This window comes from Ictidomys tridecemlineatus, chromosome 13 (assembly GCF_052094955.1).
Source record: "Ictidomys tridecemlineatus isolate mIctTri1 chromosome 13, mIctTri1.hap1, whole genome shotgun sequence".
NCBI classification, from domain to species: Eukaryota; Metazoa; Chordata; class Mammalia; order Rodentia; family Sciuridae; genus Ictidomys; species Ictidomys tridecemlineatus.
In genome coordinates, this window is record NC_135489.1 from 2,596,358 (window position 1) to 2,613,996 (window position 17,639).

The window sequence follows — 17,639 nt, forward strand, 5'->3', positions numbered from 1 at the left end:
CTCATAGAACTGAAGTTAAGGTTTGAGATCTTCAGATGCCAGAGTTTGAAGTATGACTAGCAACAAATGTTTTCCTTAAAAGTTAAAAAAAAAAAAAGAATGGTTTTAAGGACTTTTTTTTTTTTTTAAGAAAGAGGTTGAATATTGATCTTTGCAATGTGAAAAATACCCAGTAGTCCATAGAGCAAATGTGTTTTTAGATTATTTATTCTTCTAATGTATACATTGAAACACAGGAATAAACCTGCAAGTTTATGGTCCTCAAATTCATTCTGATTTTTTTTTTCCTTAAAGTTTTGGTACTGGACATTGAACGTGCTCCTGGTTAACCACTGACCCATATCCCTAATCCTCTCTTATATTTCAGTTAGGGACAGGATCTCACTAAGTTGCTTAGGGCCTTGCTGAATGCTGAGGCTGGCTTTGAACTCGTGATCCTCCTGCCTCAGCCTCCTGAGCCTCTGGGATGATCTGGGTTTCTTAAGGAAAAGTGTTTTAGAATTTTTGGGCTTAAATACACATATTAACCAGCGCATTTTTAGGATTCTACCTCCGAGCTTTAGAGAAGGGGCGGAGATGAGCTCGCCCAGGTCTCTGATCAGTGTGCTCTGAGGTGCCAACCAGCTTTAGGTCAAGTGCCCTTGGAAGGACTGGCCGCCCTGGGGACCTGAGCTCTGCTTTCTCCAGTGATGCCACACTTCCTTGGGCTGCTGGCAAGCGGATCGGAGCTCTCTGTGATGGTCCTCTGTGCCCTTGGCCTGCTCCCTGTCTTTTCCAGAGTGAACATTTTTCCTTGAGCACTGCTGCCCCTCTGGGGCTGGACCTTTTGTTTCTCCTTGTTTGTTAACAGTTTCTATAGCGTGTAATGTGCCATGCCGGAAGGACGCCTGGCAGGCTTGGTGCATCTGACCCCCTGAGAGGTGAGCAGAGCGCGACGCGTCCTGCTGGCCTCCGCGTCGGCCGTGGGGTCTCAGGTGCAGAGCAGCTGCACCATGGACGTGCTACCCAACACTGAACACACCTGAGGTTCTGCTTTCTACCTGCTTCTGCCCAGAAGCAAGGCCTGTGTGTGCGTGGGTGGAGGTGGGAGAATGAGGGTGGTGTTGAGTCGTGTCTGGACGCGGTCTCCTTCCTCCCTAGTCAGCGAGTCATTCTGGTTTACAGCCTGGGGGTGCCAATACTTTCTGACTCTTCTCTCATCCCCCGATGCATTTGCTGTGTGTCTCCTACAGATGTGAGGTCCACAGCTTCTCTGTAGGGGGCACCCACTGGACGCACAGCCATGGCAGCACCTGCAGGCAGGGTAGGTGCCACCCGCTATGTGTGACATGGCTGAGGACGCCATGCGTGGTTGTGCCATGGGTGGGTCCCCTGTGTGCAGAGGATGCACCGTGATGCTCCTCGGCCACCATGACGGTTAGAAAGCGGCTTCTCAGAGGAGTTCTGCAGGGTTCTCCCTGATGATGCTTCTGTAGGATTCAGTCACCTGGGGCCCCAGCACAAGAGGAGAGAAATGACTGTCCCTGTCTTCTTGGGAACATGGAGTGCAAAAGCCTCTGCATTTTCTGGGATCTGCTGCAGTGTGACCACCAAGTTTAGAAACATGACTGTAGCACAAGTGGTTCATTCACGCAGGAGTAGTAAAATACCAAGCCACGTGTGTCTCTCCAGACCTCAGGGCCTGCCTGTGTTGTATGATAATGTGGATTTCAGAGCAGAAATGTGAAGATAATGGAATGATGATTCTAAATAAAATAACACGGAAGGTCTTTCTTATTATAACTTTCAGAAAATCGCTCATACCAAGGATGCATTAGCGTGATGATCGTGTGTGCTCCCTGAGCAAGTTCCGACTCTGTGCTTGGAGACTTGCTGGTCTCCCCGTGCGGGCGCGATGCCTGTGATAGAAAGCCATGTGATGAGGCCGTGTGTGCCCGAGGCTGGCTTGGGCCTTCTCTTCACTCTCCAGGCCTCCTTCTGCACACACCTGAGGTTTCTGGGTCAGCGTGTTCAGACTGCTCACCTGCCAGTCATCAGTTCAGGTGATGAGCTCACTGTTTTGGCCTAGGCTTAGCACGATGTCATTGTCCACAGAGGACAAGCACCCGTCCTTCAGGAGTGAAGAGAAGGTGCTCTGGGAGATGCATGGCAGATCCATGGTGGGCGTGCTCATGCACACGTGCTTTTTCACGAAGTTCAGGTGGGCTGTGGAAGCACTGATTTTCCTGTTGCTGATTAAGAAGTAAATTCCAGTTAAAATAGTTATGTAGAAAATGATGATGTCGCCATTGTTGGCTGTCGTGGGTGTTGGTGTCTGCTCATCCGTAGGTTATGTGCAGCTTGTAGCTGGATCCTGCCCTTAGACGTTGTCCAGACTGTACCGAGGAAAACCCACAGGATCGGGGTGCTGGCCAGAGATGTTTCCCAGGGGCTGGCTGCAGAGTGCGGACGGAGAAGCTGGGTGGGAGCGCAGTGGTTCTCTGGTGGAGCTTTCCTAAATGGGAGCGAGGGGAAGGCCAGCACTCCTGAGCGGCTGAGCGTCAGTCAGCACTGGGCAGGCTGAGTGTGCCCCACAGACGGCGGGCAATCCCAGAAACTTGGCTGTGAGTGTGGGACTCCTCAGGCATCCATCGGAAGCTTCCTTGGGGCGGGGATGCAGCTCAGAGGCTGAACACCTGGCCAGTGCGCATGCGGACCTGGGTTTGCCCCCAGCACTGGCAGGGGAAGGGGGCTTTGGTGCGTGTGTTTTAGGCATGAACCCTTTGCAGACACAGGGTCTGCTGCTTTTCTCGGTTCCTGGGCTGCCATCCCCTTGGTTTCCCTGGCTTGCTTTCTGGGTTTCTAGTTAGATGCAGTCCCATTTGTGCATTTTTGCTTTGGCTGCCTGTGTTTGGGGGGTTATATGCCACAAACCATTGTCCAGACCAAAAGCCTTAGTATCGGGACCGTGAAGCAGTAGCATCATGGGTGCCCAGGACACCTGGGCGGCTCCTGCTTGAACTGCCACCGTCCTTCTGTCATGAGAGGCTCCTGTCCATGCTGGGCAGTGGCCTGTGGCTGTAGACGAGTACTGGATAGAAGTTCTCTCCCTGGGCTTTCTCTGTTCCTGAGCAAGGCAGAGAGATGCCTTGGGCTTCGTGGGCAAGTTCTCAGAGTTCTCTAAAAATCTTTCTTATGATCTGTCAAATAACAAACTGGACAAGGCTGGGCTTGAGGCTCAGTGGCAGAGCGCTTGCCTAGCACATGTGAGGCACTGGGTTCGATTCTCAGCACCACATAAAAATAAGTAAAGATCCATTGACAACTTAAAAAATATTAAAAAAAATTGGACAAGCTGTACCTTGACACCTGTGTATTGTGCTCCTGTTTCCCCAGTATTATGTGGCCTGAGGTGACTTTAGGCTGTGTTTTGGTCTGCGGAGCCACTCTGAATTGGGGCAGGAAAAGCAGGTTGAACACGGGCCTTACAGCCAGCTTCACTGTGGGTCCTCGTCTTCCTTGCATTAGCTTTCATAGTCAAACGTCAGACTTTAAGGCAGGAATGCTCACTAAATGATGGTCCTTTTAAGAATCTGTTGCTCCAGGCCTGACTTTCTAGTTGGTGTTCCCTCCTGGAGTTGAGTTCCCATGGGCACACAGAGGCAGACGGGGAGATTCTTCGGAGCTGCTGTTACATGGAAAGCAGGCTTTTCCACAGCAAGAGCGGGGCAGGAAAGGGGCAGAAGAGAGCAAACCCCCGCCCCTTTCCTTTCTTCCAAAAGCCAGTGGAGTCTTTTTGGATCTGAGGAAACACAAGCCCAGGGCTCAGGTCCAGCGTAGTCAGTGATCTTCCAGGACAGCTGGGTGTTGTTACCTTTCACCAAAGCTCCTGGGCCACCACCGTGCTTGCCTGGAGCTGCCGCCTTGCTGGCTGGCTTGTGGGGGGTCCCATTTGTCCCCTCTCTGCTGGGGCAGACAGGAAGGAGAGTCAGAGGGGGTCTGGCTGCCGAGGGCCAGGCTCACTCAGGCAGGAGCCAGGGGCACTGCTGGGCTCTGGTCCTGGCCACTTCCTGTTGTCTGTATATATCACCTCTGTCACGCCCTGTCACTCTCATTTGCCCGACAGACATGCTGCCTGACAGCTGAGTGGTGGTGGCCGTGCATCCAGCTGCTCAGAGCCACACGCCCACCACAGCCCAGCAGCCTAGTGGTGCCTCCAGGTCCCCATCCTGTCCTGGAAGCAGTTTTTAATTCCCTGTAATTTATGCACCCTGCAGTCCTGAGCATGCCTGGTCTGTCAGCCGAGCTGAGATGAAGGCTGGCAGTTGTCACCAGGGCCTGGAGGTGGCCTCCCGCGCTGATGTGTTAGACAGACTAATGATGTTTTCCTCTTCCCCCCTCTTCCTACCCTCCCGACTCCTCACCTCCATGCCAACTACACCAAACGTGCCATGCCATGCCACGCCACGCCACGCCATGCCACGCCACGCCACGCCACGCCACGCCACAGCAGGGACGCTGCGGACACAGGCTCGCCCGGGAGACTTCGTGTGTGTCGAATGCGGGAAGAGTTTCCACCAGCCAAGCCACCTCAGGGCCCATGTGCGGGCACACACAGGTACCCCCGTCCCCGGGCAGCATGGTGTGGGGGCTGCGTCCACCAGTCGTTGGTTCACGTTGTGCACATGTGTAGACTGCAGGTGCGAGCTCCTCTGTTCAGCACCTGAAAGGATTTCCTTCTTTCTATCTTTGCATCCCAAGATGCATGTGGTTTCACTTGAGATAAGGCTGTTTGAAATGTTCTCTCTTAATTAGAGTAGATGCTTCAGAAATGCATATGCTAATAATCACATTGTCCTCAGCACAAATGGAGTGCCCTTCCAGCCCAAGCAGGGCCAGCCGTGGCCAGACTGGCTGGACCGTGGATAGGCCCAGAATCCTCTGGTTGGTCAGTGGTGTCCTGCAGAGCCCTCAGCCCTCTGCAGGGAGACCTGACGGGGCAGCAGACAGTGTCAAGACAGAGCAGGAGCCTTAGAGAGATGGGGTTGGTGTGCTTCATCAGGAGTGAGAAGGGCGCACGTGGAAGCAGCCTGACGCAGAGTGATATGGGCCAGATGTCCAGTAATGCAGGAAGAGCGTCCCTTCATTCACACTGGTCACGAGCCTTGTCAGTGAGGGCTTTCTTCTCTAGCTCAGTCGAGTTAGAGGGCAGCGGCCCCAGGCAGCCATTATCACAGTCTCTTACTGTGTGTGTCACGGTAGATTGGTGTTTTCCCGCCACAGGCTAGGCCCTGGTGTCTTTTTGTGAGAGTGCTAAATCTGCAGTGGGCTCGTGAGCGTGCATGCTCGGGAAGCTTGCCCATCTGCTAACGGACCCTTGTTTCCACAGTGGTGTTTGAGTGTGACGGTCCCCGAGGTTCCGAAGTTCACCCCGCCTCCACGGATGCTCCCAAACAAGTAGGTCCTACACATAACTGGGTGTCTGGGTTTCAGCGTGGTGTTGGGAGGTGCTTAATGGGACACCACCAGAGCACCAAGGGTGTTCCACGAGGGGAGTGGTGGTACTGCTGGCCTCATTCACAACCCGCCCTTGGACAGTCCCCAGGTGATGGGTGAACATCAAGAGGTCAGGGGCACAGGGCTGGGGGGCGATGGTGCTGGGGGGCAGTGGTGCTGGGGATGATGGAAAACACTAGAAATTCACACTATTTTTACCCAAATGGCTGGAGTCTGAGTTCACTTGAGAGTGAATTACATTTAGCCTCCTTTACAAACACGTTTGTGCTTCTCTGTAGGGAGTGTTTGTGGCCAGCATGATGAGTGTGGTGTTGCAGGGCGGTGTGCCTTGGTTCTTGTGCTGTGGGCATTGTTTGGCATGGCAACAGTGCATTAGGGTGCCTGTGTATGCGTGCATCCATGTGTGTGCCTGTGTACACCTGTGTGTGTGCACCTGTGCATGTCCGTGTATGTGAGCACCCGTGTGGGCCCATGCATGCCTCTGTGTATGGGCACATATGTGCATACATGTGTGTCTGTGTTCACCTGTGAGTGCATCCATGTGTGCACACCTGTGTGTACATGTACCTGTGTGTGTACACATTTGTGTGCATGAGTACTCATGTGTGTCCTCTGTGTGTGTGCCCCGTGTGTGTGCACCTGTCTGTGTGCCTGTGTGCTTGTGCTCCTGTGCGTACACCCATATGCACCTGTGTGCTTCTGTCAGTATGTGGCTCTCACACGGGGGCCAGTGGGTGAGCATAGAAAGTGACAGAGCCCCAGGGTTGCTCCACAGTGTCGGCAGGGCCCCGGGTGTCTCCCGTGACCTCAGGTAGGCAGAGGGCAGGTGCTCTTGGGCTCCGATCCCTTTTCTGCCCTCCCCCTGTCTTGTTCGCACATGTGTATTCTCTGTGCGATGTCCCTGCCCTCTGATAAGAACACTCTGACTGCAGACTCTGCCCTGTGCACAGGTCAGCTTTCTTTCCCATAATAGACGGGCCCGAGGTGTTCAGTCTGGGCTCAGTGAGCACACCTCTCCGGACCAGCCCCTAGGTTGGATCCCATACTGGTGGTCAGGGCCTCTTGCAGTAGCTCTGTCTCTCCTTTCCTTGACAGTGCTTTTGTTGACCCATTGCTGAACATTCTGGGTTGGTAAGAAAGCTCCATTTTCCTTGAGATACTTTGGAACTGTGTCTTTAAGAATTCCCATGGAGACTTGTGGGCCAGAATAATTGGAAAGCACATCAGTAGTGGGTAGAGGTTTAAATGTTAGGGTTCACTCTGCAGTTCCCATTATTTACAGACATTACAGCTGCAGTGTGGCATAGGATCTATCCTGGATGTCCCCAATGTTTTTGTAGCTATTTATGTGTAGCATGTGCCTCGTTATGCTTCATATCGGCCTTTCCTTTTTGGGCTTGGAGTGCTCTACTAACATTAATAAATACTTATCAAATTCTTTTCCTGTGGGCTTATGAAGCTGTAGATCATGGGGCCTTTCTTTTGGATCACATGATGCTGCGTACTCATGTAGTGATCGTCTGCTGTGACAGAAGTTGACATACACTTTTACATACAGATAGTAGATGCTCAATTGTCCAGTCGACAATCCTTGGAAATGGAGTTTTCTGCTCATCATGTATCCCCCCGTGAACGGGGTTTACTGGGCATCCACTGCAGGTCAAGCTGAGGCCGATGCTTCTCCTGCTTCTGTGGTTCTTAAGCTCCCATGCTTGGTTTAGACGAGGTCACAGGGTGGAGGGTGGACATTCCCAGAGGAGAGCCCAGAATGTGAAGGACCTGAAGTGGAAGAGTGTGACCTGTTGCAGGAGCTATCTGAAGGTGAGCGTGGCTGGAGGAGGGCAAATTGGAGCAGGTGGGCAGAAGTGAGGGAGAAGGCTGTCCTCACCGGGACACGGAGTGTCCACGCTAGAGCACCGGGTGGAGGGCCGACACCTGCCGACCCAGCCTTGTGGGCTTGGGGAGGTTCTGGGCAGGGGGCCGGGCAGCCCTTTGCAGACTCTTGAGGTGAGCCCAGTGAGAGACTGGGCAGCCCAGTTGGGGGGCTGGAGGAGGAGGGAAAATTCAAGAGAGGCTGGGGAGGAGGTGGGGTGCAGGGGTCCTGCCTGCGAGGGATGGAGAGTGATTGGGCCCACTCAGCATCTGAGTGAGGCAGCTACATGGGCCAGCCCATTCCAGAGCCTGGAGGGAGAAGCAGGGTGAACCCATTTTCAGAGTAATTGTCAAGTTTGAGGTGGCTTTTGGATGAGAAAACAGGGCATGTCCAGCAGGCAGGGATGCACTGGTTTGGATGGAGAGGAAAGATTCTGATGAGCCTCTTTCTGCTGGATAGCTGTCAGCACCGAGTTCACTCGAGGTCAGCCACTTCCACCCAGAGACCTGAATGGTGTGAAGTGTCAGGACAGCGGCTCTCTCACCTTGATGCCCACCTTTAGCATCACCTTGATGTCCCCTGGGTTTCCTTTCTGTGGAACAGTGAGGGCACACTTACTGGGCACAGTAAGTGAAGAGGTGCAGTGCCTGGCGAGGGCATGCATCCTGCCAGGTCTCCTCCTGAGTGTTCTGTGAATGAGCTGTTGTCCTGGTAACCAGGGAGCACCGTGAGCAACACGCACGCAGGCACATGGGAAGCCACGTCTGCACGGCCACCAGCAGGTACTAGGAGCCTCCCCCAGGGCCTCTGGTCTCTGCTGGGTGTCCTTGCTTTCTCAGGGCCACCTGAGCTTGTGTGTGCACGCGCCTCATTTAAGAGACAGGTTGCTAGTTGTTTGTAAAGGCAGGACTCGAGGAAACCCAGCTTGGGAAGAGTTTGTCTTCTGTCTTCCATTCATGCATCCAGCTGCTAATTGTGGTCCTCACAAGACCCCCAGTTGAGAACGGCTGTTGTTGGGTGTTAGGTGTCCAGCCACGGAAAACTGCCCGACTTTCCATGTTAGTGTTTTCTGAATTAGAAAATTCTAAGAAATCCTAGCACACCGATCTCTAGTGGAACGATCTCGGAGTTGTGAGCTCCAGGTGAATCTATGGAACTGATGTCACTAGTCCCAGGCCAGAATCCAAGTTCTCATCAGCACACATGAACTTGGAGGAGACGTGACACAGTGCCCTTTGCTGTGTGTCTGGGAGCAGTCTCTCTTCTGCAGCTATCCCATGTGAGCCTCTTCCACGACAGGCCTGGACTTTCCCAGAGTGGCAGTGAATCCCACTGATGGGCAGGGTGTGGAATGGGCAGTTTAGCCTCTGGAGTTGAAGATAGGGTTTCCAGGAGGAAGCTCATGATCACTACCTCTTGCCTGGATATCTCATTCTTTTGAATTTGTGTGTGTGTGTGTGTGTGTGTGTGTAAAACTAGAAAAACTTAAACGTGTTTAGGCACTGGTAGCAAAGAGCCATCTTTGTTTGTGGGCACCTGTGGGCAGCTCCTCCAAACCAGTGGATGGATATCCTTGTTCACTGGGTGCCTTTCATATTTTTGTTGAAGACAGACCTGTCCACATGGACAGCCAATCCTGGAAGGCACATTCTCACAGAGAGGAGCTGTTCATAATGCTGTCTCTTTAGGATGCTTTTCCTGTTTTCACACAATTGTGTAGATGCTCAGGCCCTGGTGGTCACAGGATGCATTAGAAAGAACATGTTTTGATGACCTGATGAGACGAAGTGAGGTGTTCTGAACCAGTGAATGCCCAGGTATAACTGGGAGGTGCACTTACTGTTGCAGCAGTGAATTGCTTTAACATTATCATCTTGTCCTTAAACATTAGGGATTAAAATACTTTCTGAAACCAAGAAAGATGAACCTCTCATCCCACTGATTTGGGGTTTTAAAAGACCAAATTGACTATCGAAACATTGAGTCTGGTATTTTGATTTGTTTGGATTTCTTGCTAAAATTTAAATACTATGATTAGTAGTTTATTTCTTATTATTCTAAGTGTTATTTTAAAATAGTTAAGCTGGAGTAATAAGTCTAGTAATCAAAATAACAGGAAATGAAAAAATAAATGGTAACCTAACTTGTCTCATTTTTTAACTATGGATATTATGCTGCAAGTGACGGACAATCTTGTAGGTTGAGAATTTTGCAGGTTGAGAACCTGGTAGGTTGGTGTATTTGAAAATATGTGTGATCTATTTTTAGTATCACTTTTAGGTTCTCAGCATCATATATATCACATTTCAAAATGAAGGTCATTTGTTTACATTTTTTGTATTCATAAAACCAAACGAGCATCTTAGGACTAGTTATTCATTTTCTCTAATGTGCTACCAAAAGTCACGGGCAGCACTGGCACCTTATCACGAGCCCCTGCTGACCGGCTGTGTGCTGGGGAAGGTCTTGGTCCACAAGCTGTGCTGCGTGCTGGTCCTTGAGCCTGGGTATCCCGTCTGCCTGTCTGATACAGGCCCTGTCCTGGAGACTGAGCACCTCCACGTGCGGCTGGAGCACATTGGGCTTCTTTGCCAACACTTCGTTGGCACATACCCAAGACTGCATGTACGTGCCCTTACCTCGGAAAGGAGAGGGAACCAGACCTCATGAGCTGCAGAAGTCGGTCTCTGTCCTGCAACGTGAGCAGCCCTAAGGAGAGTGTCAGCATCACTGAGAAGCTAGGGTCTGTGCCACTGTTTTCCCTCCCAGGGGAAAATGCAGCTTGCATGTGGTCAAAATGTTACAGTGTGTCCACTTCTTGAAGGTGTTTCTGGGGTTCTGTTGTTCTGTCTTCCATTCATTAACAACCAACCCTGCAAGACTGCTTTATTGAATAATAAGATGGTGGCCTCAGTGGATGAGTGGTCTAAAATGACTCTAAAAATGAGGCATGGGAGTGCATCTTTTCAATTATAAAGAGAAAACAGGACCTGGGCATCTGGATTTATGGACACAACTTAACAGTCTTCTTGGGTTTATCCATGTTTTGCAGACCTAAAATGCACATTTTAAAACTTCCTGAGCCCTGTGGTTTAGCACCCCAGCCCCCTCTTCCATATCCTCTGTTGGGAGTTGTTGGTGCTCATTGTTCATACCTGACACTCTGTCCACTGCAAGTCTTTGTGGTCAATGCAAAGGTGATTGAAGGCCAGTTCCTCCAGGGCTGCAGTCTGTACAAAGTGTAGACACATAGGACACTGTACATCCACATACATCTTCTCTTTGTGAATGTGCCCTGATAGGTCCTTCTGGGACCTACTGATGGTGAACGTCCCACCGAGCCCCCAAGATTTCTCCCAGCATGATACTGCTGTGCAAAAGTCACTGCAGGAAGTTCACTAGCTACATGAGGGAGTTTTATCACATCCCCATTGATTTCTGCTTCCCATACCTCAGAGGCACTGCCGTCCACACTCTGCCCCCACCCCAACCCGACGTGTGTTTGCTGAGTATCTTCTGGCTTCCACCGTATGTCAACTGGCAGGTGTGATGAATGCAGACCAGCTTTCAGTAGCAGTTTTCTCAAACTGATAGCTCAAGAAGAGCACTCAATTTGTGACGTCTGCCAGAGCTGCCTTATGTCTAGGGTTCCGTTGGCATAACTGGAGACTGGAACTTTCTGTGAGTGTGGTGGTTTGTGTGTGCCTGTTAATTTCAAGCAGTCTGTTTCACTTCATAAGTGTTTTAGTTGGATGTTACTATGGTGCGGTGAGATTAATCTCTCCATGTTGCCTCGTCCTCAGATGGCAAGTGCCACCACTCACATGGTGGCACTTCAGATGTCACTTGTGAGTGCTGCAGGCTCCAATCACACTTGTTTTTACCTTGCGGTTCACCCTAGGATACCACTGCTATTTTTCCAACATGGGGATTATTTACAGAAATTGGTGAAAGCTCTCTCAGGTTCTGGCAGACCTACCTGTAAGGATGGCCTAGACCGGGCCATGGGACTGTCATTTCCCCTGGAGCGCTGCCTCCCAGTGCTCCCCACCTCCCCTCCGGCCTCCTTCAGCCTCCTCTCCAGGGCCAGTGGGTTCACCACTTCCTGCAGTGGTGTGTGCGAACCCCGGGGGAGTCCAGTGAGTCTGGCAGAATCGCTGGGAAGGGTCTGGAGCTGCAGTCGGGGCTTTGGCCTGGGAGTGAACTTGAACCGAAGGCTCCAGGAGGGAGGAGGAGGAACTGAGCTGCTCTGTTCTCTTTTTCTCTCGCAGGGGGGAGACCACGCCCACTCCGGCCCCGCGCAGACCCTGCCCCTCAGGAAGGGAACCTAGGACGCCCGCGCCCCGCGCGCCCCCTGGCGGCCCTCGGCGGTGTCCTCCCAGACGTCCTGGCTGCCTCCCCGCTGCGCCCTGACCATCCAAGGAGGAGCCGGAGGCCTCCCGACCAGACACCTCGGCCGGAGCCTCCGCACTGCAGTGGAGCCTGGTGGCGAGGCCTCTCCCCGCTGAGGCTTGGGAAGCCAAGACGCCCAGCCTGGAGCCCGTGCAGGCCGCGCCTCTGCCGCCCTCCGGCCACCGCCCGCTGGGCCAGCAGAGGTGCAGCGGGCACAGCGGGCTCCAGCGGGGCTCCAGACGTCCGCGGCCTCCGAGACAAGATTGAGACACTGGAAAAAAAGAAACTTGTGTGTTGGACGGAGCAGAGAAGCTAAGCACTGTGGTTGGAGCCCAGAGCTCAGCGGGACTGTCGCGCGGTGTCGGGCGGAGGTGCAGCCGAGGTCGAGGAAGCGATACCACTGCCTCTCCGCGTCTTAGTGGGTGTGGACAGTAGAGAACACGGGAAGGAGGTGGCCTTCAGGTGCCGTGGAGATCGGGTGCGGTGGAGAAGGGGCGAAGGATCCCCACAGCGCAGAGGTCCGGCCCCTACCTGCCGGCGGATGCCTGCCTGCGAGCGCGCTCTGCCCACCTTCCTGCGAGTCCAGCGAAGGAAGCACGTCTGTCCGGGGACAGGGTCGCGCTGCTTTGGGAAGGAGAGCTAGTGGGACACGAGGACAAGCAGGCTTCTTTGTTTAACTCAGGACCTTTTTGTAACAGGGCTACATTCTGCAAACTGCTCACAGAGGAGGGCTGCACGTCTTAACCAGTTACCTAGCCACTGAGTCCTCCCAGTCTGGGCCTGTTGTAGTATCGGCAGAAGAACCCCTGAGCAGAGGGGGCCCTCAGCACTAGGGTGCCGGGCTCCGCAACCTTCTGCTCCCCACCCCACCTCTCCCCTGCACCACCCCAGCAAGTAGGTGTCTTTCCTCTTGGGCCTGGTGACCTCCACAGGGCGAGGAACGGCTCACGACCAGTGGGGGTCACCAGACTGCGGGTGGAGACGCTCTATATACCTCTTCCTCGTGGTGCACAGCGAGGGTTGGTGGTGGGGGTTGGGCCCGCGACAGAGGACCTTAGACCATGCAGTGTACGCATCTTAATCGTATTTCACAGATATAAATATTTTCTTTTCCTATTGCCGTGACACTATGTGTGATGGTAATATTTCTGAAAGTTTCAGATTTTTGCACATATGATTTTATGCATTATCAAAAGTTACTGCTGCCTTGAATGAAGATGTTCTGTGAAATTTTTTGCAAAAGCTTTACTAGTTTTTTTTTAATTGTGAAATTTTGTAAAGGCAGGAAATGGATTAAAATGAGCATGCTAAATATATTTTTCAAAAAAGCAATAATTTTACATGTACAGAAATTATCCTAACCTTTAATACCGGTGAGAGCAACAGTTTACTTAATACAGTAATGGATTAGTGCAGTTTTTGTAGAAAATGGGCTTCTGATACAAAGACTTTGTTTAAACACACACACACTCCCAAAGTGTGCTTTCCTGTTCTAATGATTTGTTGGATTATTATTATATTATTATTATTATTATTTTATTGTTATTGTTAGTTAATGTTTGGGTCTGGATTCTATTTGTTACTGAGTTTAAATTACTTGACAGTTGAGGTGGCGGCCACACTTGCAGACAATGCAACGTAACTGCTAGCTTATGTATATCTATCTATATTATTTTTTTTTACTTATTTTTTCCTGATACTATTACACAGATATGTATGGGAATGATCTGTCTTGGTGTGCTTAGGAATGTCCGCGCGCGCACATCGCACGACATCGTGGGGTGTTCTGGGAAGTTACTTGGAGTGAGGTACTAAGGTGCCTTCCTCTGTCCACCTAAGATGTCAGAACACCCTTCTGTGGGTTTATGTCTGATCATTTTGATAGTTTCCCCAAAGTGATCATTTCTGCGTTTTCTTGGCTGAAAGTAAACGGTGACAGGGACGTTTAGGGACTAGCGGTCTGGTCCTGTCTGTTCTCTGTGTTTTAGTTATTAAAAGACCTTCTGTACCCAAAGTGACACACAGGTGTCGTCTGCATTCTTCCTGTTTCAGAGCGACCTGGGAAAGCGCAGATTCACCCGACCTCCTGCCCAGTTGGTCTGGGGGGAGAGGGGTGAGCCTTCCCACTGTGGCAGGGTGGCCTCTGAGTCTGGCTCCTGGGAGAGCAGTGTGAGGGTGGTGGGCTCCAGGCCCTCCGCCAGGCCCCCACTGTGTCGCCCACCACCTGGAGGGCTGGCTCCTTTCCTCCTCTGATCATCAGTGTTGTATTGGTTTGTGAGTTTGTGGGTGTCAGTTCAACCATAGTATTTAATATGATTTATGATTTCTTATTTATTTAGCCATTGTGTTTTGATCCACTTCTCTGAATGATGGTCTCACACGCTTCTAAGTCGCCTCTGACTGTTAAACTCTCTACTACCTCTGCTGTCTGCCGTCTCCTTGTGTCCTAACAGATTTACAGTATTGGTCTAGTGGGCTTAGACAACAAAGGGTTCAGCTGTCCACCCAGCTGTTCTGTCCCCTGCCCTGACCCGTGTGCTTGCTGCTTCCTGGCTCTGCTCGCCTGACCAGCTTCACCCACCACCTTCTCCCTGTCACCTTCCTCCTCCTCGCTCACATCTCCTCCTCCTCTCTGAATTCACATAACACACAAATGCTGAGCTTCTAAAAATCCTTCAGGTTATTCACTCATAGTCCTTAATTCTCAAAGAATGAACATTTAAGTCCTCCCCAGTGCAGATGCTAATTGTCTCTCTGGGAAATTGGCCACTGTACCTGACCGCATTTCTTCCTAGAGAGTCTTGTTGTCATCTTAGGTGGGTGCATTTCACCCTTGTCAACTCAAGACAGATTTTGAAGCCAAGTGGATTTTTCCTTTTTGGTTCTAAAAAGTATTAAATATTTTAAGATGTGCCCCCGATATTTACTTATTTATTTTTTAACCCAAGGGAAACACTGGTTTTTTAAAAGTGAGGTGCTCTGGGAAACGGCAGCTGGGAGCTGCAGGGGTCACTTGGTAGGACGAGGCCCATGATGCTGTAGCAGGCTTGTTACCGTGCACCTTCTGCCTGGCCTTGGGGCCGCCCTGCTGGGCGCGGAACCCAGGCATCTCTGGAAGGCACATGGAGGTCTCAGGGCCTCACACCTCTCAGGGTGCGGCAGGTGGCAAGCCCAGTTTCTCTGGGGCCTCTTGGGTGGTGATTCTGGTCATTTTCTGTTCTTTCAACCAGAAGAGCAAGTGCAGTTGATGGGGCGATCGGGGTGTCTGCCAGATCAAAGGGAGTGGGTGCCGTCCTCAGTCTGTAGGGAGGAACGCACCCTGTACTTACAGCCAGAGGCTTCGCCAGCATCCCTCCAGATGGAGAGCCCACCCGACCAGCCGAGAGGCTCCCCTGGACGGACAGGAGGCTGCTCTCGGGCTTCCCCCTTTCCGCCCGGATAGTGTCTGAAGGAACGTTTGTGTTTTACTGCTTTTAGCTTTAGTGACTTATAATTTGCAGATATTTTAGTCACTGAGCAAGAAAAACAGAAATCACAGGTGAGGACTTGTGGCAGCGATGAGGTCCCCACACACTCCAGAGCCCTGACTCGCCTCCGGGGAGTGACCCACCCAGGGCCACCCAGCAAGGGAAACGTCCATTCTTCACCAACTTCCTAACTGTACTTTGAGACAGTAAAATGCAAAAGACCATAGAATTTGTATTTCTTTTTTTAAAATACAATTTATAACATTATATTTTGTACTCTTTATATTAGAATTTGTAACTAGATTGATGTATTTAACTCTATTTCTGGAAAAGTAATTCAGTGTTTCAGTTGTATGATAAAAATATTTAGATAAAACATATTCATTCTATTGGAATTTGAAATAAATAAAGACATCTTGGAGTTCTTGAGATTCGTAAGACCTTTTACCCTGTTTCAGAAGGTGGCTGAAGTCATTCAGCAGCCGGGGTCTTTTATTTTTGTTGGCTGAATATAGCGAGACCAAAGTGCTGATGTTCCTTATTTATATCAACGTACCAGTTCGAGGATGATCTGAAAGATACTCATCTGAAGAGATGCCAGAATGTCCAGTGTGATCTCGAGTCCCCCGTGGCTGCAGGAGGTGTGTGTGCTCTGAGGGAGGAGGCTTGCTGGCCCCTTCTCCCCGCACCCCTCCCAGCACCCCTCTCTGCCTCTCGAGCCCACACGGGGCTCTGGGGCCACTTGCAACCCCCAGGGGCCACGTGGGAGTGGACGTGTGAACATGGTGCAGAAGTGGCCACACCTGAGTGAGACCAGTGTACCAGAAGATGGGCTCCTGGGGCTGGTCCTGTGCTCTGCTCTGGTCTGCTGACATCAAAAGCAAGGTGACAGGCCATCGGGGCAGTGACACTACTGACCGAAAAGAGTAGCCTGTGTTGAAGTTACAGACGTGCTTGTGTCTCTGGGTGGAGGAGAGGGGAAGGGAACCTGAGCATGGCTTTCTACACAATCCTGGCTGCAAGTTCCAGTGTGGACCGTGCACGGTCCTCGGTGTGGCGGGGAGCCCTGGGCGGGTCCCTGCTCCACTGAGATGAGTTGCTGTTTGAGGGGTTTTTTGAGAGGCCCTGGATCATGCAGCACAGCTCAGGAAAATTGTGCGACCCCCGTCTTTAGAGCCACCTGATAGTTGCTGGCTCCTGGAAGAGGGGGATGCCGACGAGGACACGTCAACCCAGATTCCTTATAGTCAGCCGCTTGGCCAACTCACATGGCGGCACCTGTGCTGGGCCCGACCCTGGCTGGACCTGTGTCCTTCCCCGGGACTTCCCCAGGGACACTGATGTTTCTGTGTTCACGCCCCAGACACTCAGCCCCATGCCAGGGTGTTGACAGGCTGCTTGACTCCTCCCCAAGACGGCAGCCCCTCACCTCCTGTGCCCCTCACCTCCTGTGCCCCTCACCTCCTGTGCCCCTCACCTCCTGTCAGCCTCCTGGCGTCAGGTGGTGAGGCCAGGGAGAGCCCCCAGCCTGAACTGTTGGGAATCGGATGGAGGACCAGGTTGAGAGCTCACTGTGTAAGGTGGATGCAGGACCTGGGTGTGGCCCAGGTCTCACTTGAGTGTGCACACGTAATAGCTGTAGAACACTGCAGTGCATCCATGGGTCTGTGACACGCCTGCGTGTCCCCCTGATACTGGGTGGCCTGCAGGCAACGGGGGTGCAGTGCAGATCTGCGTTACTGATGTTCACAGTCTCGCCTTCATAAAAACAAGGTGGATCTATTCAAGGGACCAGCAAAACTACCAGAAGAGCCAAGGAGTGCCCTGGGTTTCCCAGGCCTGCTTTCCTCACGGTCAGCTGGTTCATGAAGCCAGAGCACGTATCCAAGGGAGGGGAACCCTGTGGGAATCTGGAGCGTGTAACGGGCACACGCTGCTCTGACCCCGTTCACAGGAGAGGAAGGGAAGTGAAGGTTCCTTGCAGTGGGGCAGAGGCGGGAGGAGCGCAGCCCTGGGTTGCTTGGACCGGGTGATTTTAAGCTTCAGGATTATTGCTCTCGGTCAGTCTGGCCCCAGGAGTCCGAGGGTGAGGTGGCAGCACTTACTGGGGACAGAGCTGGCTCTCTGCTTCCCAGCTGAGGTCTCCTGTGCGTCCCCATGTGGCGGGAGGCCTGGCTCACGTCAGTTTCTCCAAGACACTGGTCCCACTCAGGAGGCTCCACCCTGGTGACCCCTCACCTCTCAAAGGCCCCCTCTCCACGTGGCCTCAGTGGCCTTAGGTTTCAGCTGGAGTCTGGGGCTGGACCTCAGACCACAGGAAACACTCCTTTTTCCTCAGCTGAAGCAGAGAGGAGGTCCTCGTTCCAGCCCATTCCCATGATAGTAGTGGGGCCTGGGCTTGGTGGCCCACA

At 52.1% G+C, this 17,639-nt stretch overlaps 1 protein-coding gene across 9 annotated transcripts in view; it reads left to right on the forward strand.

Annotated features, from left to right (window-relative positions):
• Znf516 (zinc finger protein 516) overlaps positions 1-15,657 on the forward strand; it is a 104,576-nt gene extending 88,919 nt beyond the window's left edge. For 8 of the 9 annotated variants that reach the window (XM_040271926.2, XM_078029864.1, XM_078029867.1 and 5 more), the window contains 3 exons: positions 4,490-4,597; positions 5,369-5,436; positions 11,641-15,657. In XM_040271926.2, the coding sequence (XP_040127860.1) occupies positions 4,490-4,597; positions 5,369-5,436; positions 11,641-11,700 (236 nt within the window). In that variant the 3' untranslated portion in view covers positions 11,701-15,657. The remainder of the gene's footprint in view (positions 1-4,489; positions 4,598-5,368; positions 5,437-11,640) is intronic. The other variant, XM_078029869.1, reaches the window with a different exon arrangement.
• Positions 15,658-17,639: the final 1,982 nt, after the last annotated feature.